Source organism: Procambarus clarkii, chromosome 26 (genome assembly GCF_040958095.1).
Source record: "Procambarus clarkii isolate CNS0578487 chromosome 26, FALCON_Pclarkii_2.0, whole genome shotgun sequence".
Classification (NCBI taxonomy): domain Eukaryota; kingdom Metazoa; phylum Arthropoda; class Malacostraca; order Decapoda; family Cambaridae; genus Procambarus; species Procambarus clarkii.
In genome coordinates, this window is record NC_091175.1 from 26,191,791 (window position 1) to 26,200,260 (window position 8,470).

The 8,470-nt window shown below is 43.4% G+C and overlaps 1 protein-coding gene across 1 annotated transcript; it reads left to right on the forward strand.

Annotated features, from left to right (window-relative positions):
- Positions 1-495: 495 nt before the first annotated feature.
- Positions 496-1,320, forward strand: LOC138368858 (neurofilament medium polypeptide-like). The gene has a single exon (XM_069331569.1). The coding sequence runs from the start codon at positions 496-498 to the stop codon at positions 1,318-1,320; it is 825 nt and encodes a 274-aa protein (XP_069187670.1).
- Positions 1,321-8,470: the final 7,150 nt, after the last annotated feature.

The window sequence follows — 8,470 nt, forward strand, 5'->3', positions numbered from 1 at the left end:
CAGTTGAGAGGCGGGACCAAAGAGCCAAAGCTCAACCCCCGCAAGCACAATTAGGTGAGTACACAGCATCAGAAACCTTCTAATGCAACATGTTAAGAAGACAACCAGGACAAGGAGAGGTGACCAGCCAGCCATGCTGGACCTGGTCACCTACCAGAGTGAGCTGAACACTGAACACATTGACCATGAAATGCTATTAGCAGCCCACTGTGTTTTAATCATTAAATATGTATAGTGAAAATGAAGACATTAAAAATCTGTAACTTAGGGGAGAATGTAAGGCTAGCACAAAGGAGAGGAGAATAACAGGTCAGATAATTCATGGGGTGGATGGAATGGACAAGAGAGCTCAGAGGAGAATCAACACTGGACTTGATGGACTAAATAACAGACTCAAAGAAGCTGAAGAAAGATTTATACCACCACTCAGGGATAAGGGAAGCAAGACGTGCGTTGCCCCTATGTTTCAACAGGCAGTGTCTGGAAGCAAAGAGCATGGAAGCAAAGAGCATGGAAGCAAAGAGCATGGAAGCAAAGAGCATGGAAGCAAAGAGCATGGAAGCAAAGAGCATGGAAGCAAAGAGCATGGAAGCAAAGAGCATGGAAGCTAAGAGCATGGAAGCAAAGAGCATGGAAGCAAAGAGCATGGAAGCAAAGAGCATGGAAGCAAAGAGCATGGAAGCAAAGAGCATGGAAGCAAAGAGCATGGAAGCAAAGAGCATGGAAGCAAAGAGCATGGAAGCTAAGAGCATGGAAGCAAAGAGCATGGAAGCAAAGAGCATGGAAGCAAAGAGCATGGAAGCAAAGAGCATGGAAGCAAAGAGCATGGAAGCAAAGAGCATGGAAGCAAAGAGCATGGAAGCAAAGAGCATGGAAGCAAAGAGCATGGAAGCTAAGAGCATGGAAGCAAAGAGCATGGAAGCAAAGAGCATGGAAGCAAAGAGCATGGAAGCAAAGAGCATGGAAGCAAAGAGCATGGAAGCAAAGAGCATGGAAGCAAAGAGCATGGAAGCAAAGAGCATGGAAGCTAAGAGCATGGAAGCAAAGAGCATGGAAGCAAAGAGCATGGAAGCAAAGAGCATGGAAGCAAAGAGCATGGAAGCAAAGAGCATGGAAGCAAAGAGCATGGAAGCAAAGAGCATGGAAGCAAAGAGCATGGAAGCAAAGAGCATGGAAGCAAAGAGCATGGAAGCAAAGAGCATGGAAGCTAAGAGCATGGAAGCAAAGAGCATGGAAGCAAAGAGCATGGAAGCAAAGAGCATGGAAGCAAAGAGCATGGAAGCAAAGAGCATGGAAGCAAAGAGCATGGAACAAATATAGAGAACACACAACAGAAGGAAATCACAACACGTACAAGAGGTAATGAATTCGTACCAAGAAAGTGAAAGAGAGCCAGAGAAATACGGAAATGACATTGTATACAAGGCTATAAGTTCCAGCCCAACCTGTTCTACAGTTATACCAGGAGGAAGATGACTGTTAATGATCATTCCATTCACCTGGGCTCTGTGACACTCGAACCATGGACCATGTGCGTGAGGCCACAGCTCTATCGACCAAGCTGATGAGTAGTCTTAATAACCGTCTTAGTAAACAAATTCACTAGGGCCTTGATGAGGGTTCGAACCTACACACGGGATGGCATCAGTATAGGATGAAGGGAAAACAAATTCTTCAATGAGAAAGGGAGACAGACCTGGGAGTGGACACAACCCCCAGTGTGACGCCAGAAGCCCACATTAACAGCATAACAACAGCTGCATGTGGCGTGCTGGCCACCATCCGTGGATCCTTCAGAAACTTGGACAAAGGAGCTTCCTGGGCCCTATATACAGCGAAGGTCAGACCCACTCTTAAATATGCAGCCCCAGCATGGAACCCTAACCTGAAAAATGACAAGGTGAAACTATAAAAGGTCCAAATTTATGCAACGAAACTCGTTCTGGAGATGAGGAGATTGAGCTATGAGGAAAGATTGACAAAACTGGATTTTACCACACCTGATGGAAAGAAGAGATAGGGGGGACGTGAAAACGACATATATGATTCTAAGCAGACAAAGTAGCAAAAGCAGCGTTGTTCAAAGCAATGAACAGCAAAACGAGGGTCATAGAAGGAAACTGGAAACGCAAATGAGTCAGAGAAACATCATGTAAAGTGCCTTATATAGTGACTGTTGTGAGCCTCTTCTTGAATCACTTGGGATATATAAAAAGATTATTTATATGTATTTGTGTACATGGATGTATGCAGGCGATGAGTCACAATAACGGGGCTGAAGTATGTTGACCAGACCACACACTAGAAGGTGAAGGGACGACGACGTTTCGGTCCGTCCTGGACCATTCTCACAAACGACTTGAGAGTGGTCTAGGACGGACCGAAACGTCGTCGTCCCTTCACCTTCTAGTGTGTGGTCTGGTCTACATGGATGTGTATTTATATATGTTGTACCTAGTCGCTAGAACGCAGTTCTTGGCCTACTATGCAAGGCCCGATTTGTCTAATAAGCCAAGTTTTCCTGAATTAATATATTTTCTCTAATTTTTTTCTTATGAAATGATAAAGCTACCCATTTGATTATGTATGAGGTCAATTTTTTTATTGAAGTTAAAATTAACGTAGATATATGACCGAACCTAACCAACCCTACCTAACCTAACCTAACCTATCTTTATAGGTTAGGTTAGGTAGCCGAAAAAGTTAGGTTAGGTTAAGTTAGGTAGGTTAGGTAGTCGAAAAACAATTAATTCATGAAAACTTGGCTTATTAGGCAAATCGGGCCTTGCATAGTAGGCTGAGAAGTGCGTTCTGGCTACTAGGTACGACACACACATATATATATATATATATATATATATATATATATATATATATATATATATATATATATATATATATATATATATATATATATATATATATTAGTATATTTTGGTAGCAGTCTTTCCTGTAGACATATATTATTAAATATGACCGAAAAAGTAAGATTAATAATTCTAACACGAATTTTCTCAATCTTTCGTACATTACGCTTCACTGTTGGAGGTAAATCAAAAATCACTTCTCCAAAATTCATTTTTATTTCTAGTCTGACGCGACACGGGCGCGTTTCGTAAAACTTATTACATTTTCAAAGACTTCACAAATACACAACTGATTAGAACTTACGTATCTCCGATTTTATATCTACATTTGAGTGAGGTGGGAGGGGTGATGTGGCATTAACACAAGACAGAACAAGAGGGGATATTAATAGGGTATTAAAAGTATCAACACAAGACAGAACAGAAACAATGGGTATTGAATAGAAGTGTTTGTAGAAAGCCTATTGGTCCATATTTCTTGATGCTTCTATATTGGAGCGGAGTCTTGAGGTGGGTAGAATATAGTTGTGCAATAATTGGCTGTTGATTGCTGGTGTTGACTTCTTGATGTGTAGTGCCTCGCAAACGTCAAGCCGCCTGCTATCGCTGTATCTATCGATAGATACAGCGATAGCAGGCGGCTTGACGTTTGCGAGGCACTACACATCAAGAAGTCAACACCAGCAATCAACAGCCAATTATTGCACAACTATATTCTAACTTCTAACTATATTCTAACTAACTATATTAACTATATTCTATATAACTATATAACTAGTTACTCTAACTATATTCTAACTTCTTGATGTGTAGTGCCTCGCAAACGTCAAGCCGCCTGCTATCGCTGTATCTATCGATAGATACAGCGATAGCAGGCGGCTTGACGTTTGCGAGGCACTACACATCAAGAAGTCAACACCAGCAATCAACAGCCAATTATTGCACAACTATATTCTACCCACCTCAAGACTCCGCTCCAATATAGAAGCGTCAAGAAATATGGACCAATAGGCTTTCTACAAACACTTCTATTCAATACCCATTGTTTCTGTTCTGTCTTGTGTTGATACTTTTAATACCCTATTAATATCCCCTCTTGTTCTGTCTTGTGTTAATGCCACATCACCCCTCCCACCTCACTCAAATGTAGATATAAAATCGGAGATACGTAAGTTCTAATCAGTTGTGTATTTGTGAAGTCTTTGAAAATGTAATAAGTTTTACGAAACGCGCCCGTGTCGCGTCAGACTAGAAATAAAAATGAATTTTGGAGAAGTGATTTTTGATTTACCTAAAACAGTGAAGCGTAATGTACGAAAGATTGAGAAAATTCGTGTTAGAATTATTAATCTTACTTTTTCGGTCATATTTAATAATATATATATATATATATATATATATATATATATATATATATATATATATATATATATATATATATATATATATATATATATATATATATATTGTGACGGTAACGCGTTGGTGTTCGGCTGTTCAAAGCTAGGGGTATGGCCTCGTCACATAGAATAAAAAAAATAGAAAATCTGGAACTTCGTCTGTGGTAAGGTAAGGAGAAGACACACAAAACACAAGTAAATTTTAACAATGGAATTTTAATTACGTTAAATAAACAAAACATGAATAAAATGGACATACAAATTCGTATAATAAAATCAATCAATCAAAATAATAAGAATAATTTAAATGAAAAAATGAAAAGTTACGTTAAGACAAGTGAGCAATAACAAGCTGTGCAATATACAATAAAATGAGAGGTGCAGGAATATTGGCTTTAAGCTATCACCTCTCTTAGTACACGTAAAGCCAAAGCTCAGTCTACCAGGAAGAAGTGTTAACCGTATGAAAGCACTGAATATTCTGAGGACTGAGGTCGTGGCGGCCCCAGACATCAAGTAGTATGGTGGGTGAGTGCAGTTGCAGCTAGACCGGCGGCCAATCAGCGAGGAGCCGGCAACAAGACAGGTAGTTTGGCGGTTTGAGGCTGAGCAGGTGTTCCTGGCTGCATACGTTTTGCGCTCTGGCAAACCTTGCTGGTGTTGTTGTCGTTGTTGGACATTTCTTCCATAGTAGTTTTATATAGATGTATCGACGTATTTTTGGAGGGAAGAGCAGGCTCAATCTCTTGAAGGAGATTATCGTCACAACTCTCCCCCGAAGCCTGCGGTTCTGGAAGAAGTACGTTGTTATGTGGTGGAGTATTAGATGGAGTCGCTTCCACTTCATAAACTCTGGAGAGATCATTGGCTAAGATGTTGTCGGAATCTTGGTATAGCGTGTCTCCAGGTGGAATTTCTGCAGTTAGCAAGCCCATATTAGAAGACGTTGAGATGTGAAGTGAGCGTGCTGCAGGAGGTGTAGGGTGGTGTGGTCCGTGTTGATGGTAGACCGAGCACTTTTCACGTGTGGAGTGAAGTGCTGAAGCTTCAGGATGATGAAGTGTAGCTCCTTGCCAATTGTTCCGTAGTTCCTTGTAGCAGTAGTTGCTGACAGGTGTATTCTCCTCGCCTCGTTGCTGCATCACGACATCCCCAACGTCGGTACCACTGGCGTCGACATGGAGGATGAAGGGCTTATCTGACGAGGTGAGAGTGGAATTAGAATAGGGCAAAGGAGCACGATTATTATCCTGAAAGTATTTGGGAAGATCATTAAGGATTTCGGAATTAGAAAGCGCTGACTCCTTGTCAGTGCTTTCGGGAGGAGAAGCTGGGACGGTCTCACTGTGGATGTAGGGTTCTGTGAAGGTAGAACAGTTAGTCAGGACAGTGGGAGGAGTACCATTATATTACTTCAGGAGGTTGACGTGGCACAGCTGGGTCTTCCGCCGCCTATCTGGAGTCTCTATGACGTAGTTGTTGTTATTTCTGCACTCTTGGACGCGGTAGGGTCCTGAAAACCTGTTTTGTAAAGGTGAACCTGGGATAGGGAAGTATGCTAGAATGAAGTCTCCTGGCTTAAATTTTCGTACTTTGCTGGTCTGGTTGTAATGAGTCTTCATCCTCTCCTGGGCTTTCAATAGATTATCATGGGCAAAGCGGTGGACTCTCTCTAGAATGTGTTGAAGGTTTTGAAGAAACTGGGGCACATTCTGATGCTCACTGAAGGTGGCATCTCTGAGAGAGTCTTTGAAAGCCTTAAGGGGAGTACGGCACTTACGGCCGTAGAGCATCTCATAAGGAGATACTCCTAGGGACTCATTGGGGAGACTTCTGTAAATACACATTATAAGGTCGATTTGCTTATCCTAATCCTTAGAGGTTTCACTACAAAACTTTTTCAAGAATGCTTTGATTGTCTGATGACTACGTTCAAGAGAACCCTGTGAAGCAGGATGATAGGGGCTGGACAATACCTGTTTGATGTTGAACTCCTCCAGTGTCCTTTTGAAGAGATCACTGGTGAAGTTGGTACCACAGTCGCTCTGAATCTCCCTGGGAAATCCGTATTGAGTGAAGATCTTCAATAGATGTTTTACAACCGTAGCAGCCGTGATGTTCTTCACTGGAACTGCTATGGGAAATCTGGTGGTAGGACACAGGATGGTTAAGATATAGGCGTTACCTGAACTGGTCCGAGGTAAAGGACCAACACAGTCTATTATGAGTCTGTGGAAAGGTTCCGCAGGCACCTGTATGGGAATCAGTGGCGCTCTGGGAATGGAGATGTTCGGTTTGCCTGCCATCTGACATGTATGACACTGTTTTACGTACTGTTTGACGCTATTTACCATACCTGGCCAGTAGTAGTCTTGACGAATTCCATGGTAAGTCTTATTGAAGCCGTAGTGGGAGAGTGCTCCGTGGGCCAGGTGTAGAATAGTGGGCTGCAGGCTGGTAGGAATCACAAGTTGTTCGATGTTGGCCCAATCGTCCTCCTCCTTCAGTTTACTGGGTCTATATTTGCGGTAGAGCAAGTCGTTCTCTAGGAAGAACCCAGGAATACTGTCGGGTTGAGTCTCAGCCTGGAAAAACAATGGTGTTAAAGTAAGCTCTTCCCTCTGCAACTTACGGAACTCCAACTTGGTCAGATTCGGGGGTAGTTTCTGAGGGTCTTGAGGGACAGCGGTAGCAGTAGAGTCAGCTGGCTGTGGACGTGCGGCTGGTGCACGGATGGTCACGAGAACCGGAGGAGAAACTTCATCACTCTCTTGAACCTCTGCTGGAACATACGCTAGAATAGGGTTACTTGGCACAGAGTTACACACCTGGGGTTTGTCCATGACGATCAGGTTGGTCGGTTGCAGGTCTTCTGCCAAGTCGTTGCCTAGGAGAAGTTGCACTCCAGGCATGGGAAAAGGCTTTTCCCTGACGGCGACTTGGACTTCTCCGTTCACGTAGGGACAATCCAGGTGGACTCTGGCGAGAGGGTATGGAGTGGTAGCAGTGAGGTCAGTGATGAAGACAGTTTCTCCGGTGTAGACGATGTTGGGCACAGCCGACTTCAAGATGATCGATTGAAGAGCCGCTGTGTCCCTCAAGATCTTCAATTTGAAACGTCCCTCCGGATTTGAACCGTTGGCAGAGACAGTTCCAGTATACAGGTGGTTACTGAAAAGAGAAAGATCATTAACATTAACACCAACATTCATCACAGGCTTACCGGACTTAGGAGGAGTTGGTTTGGGTTTCTGTGGGTCAGTGGTTCCCTTGTATTGAGACTTACCACACTTGTCTATGGTATGTCCATAGAGTCTACAATACTTGCAGTACAATTGCGAGCCAGCTTGATCGGTGCTCACTTTCTCGTAACTGTACCACGACTTCTTACTGGAGGATGGTTCGGGTGTCAGCCGGTGGATGAGGCTGTAAGTGTCAGCCGACTTAGCACACTTCAGGTAGTCGGTTTCTTCTTTATCTGCTAAGTAGAGACGGACAGGAGGCGGCACACGTCTCAAGAATTCTTCAACTAGCATCAGGTTGACGAGTTCTGTAAAAGTAGAGACATGTGCTGCTTCCAGCCATTTCATGAAATATCTCCGTTTTGTGTTAGCAAACTCAAGGAAGGTAGTGGTACTTGCCTTCAGGTGGTCACGGAATTTCCTTCTATAACTTTCAGTAGAGAGGAGGTAGGCGTCCAACACTGCTTGTTTCAGAGTCTGGTAGTCATTCTCAGACGCCAAAGTACTGAGTGTGACTGCAGCTCTACCTGTAAGATGGACTCTGAGAAGTGTGGCCCATTGGTCGACAGGCCAACTGAGTTGATTAGCAAGGGTTTCAAAGGTGGTAAAAAACACATCAACTTCTGCTTCTACAAAGGATGGCATTAACTTACTTGCCTGTGATATATTAAAACTGACGGGAAGATTGGCAGTAGCTTGCTGGCGTTGCGTGAAGTGTGAAGTTTCCAAGGCGATTTCGCGTTGACGACACTCTAGAGCCAGAGTCGCTTGTTGCTTGTCATGTTCGCGTTGCATCTCCAACTCGCGTTGTTTGGTTTCAAGCCGTACGCGTTCCCGCTCCTGGAGTGTTTCAAGCTGTACTCGTTCCCGCTCCTGGAGTAAGGCAATCTCACGTTCTTGTTCTTCCCTTCGTATGGCAGCAGCTCGTTCTTGTTGTTCGAGGGCTTTCCTTTGCTGTTCG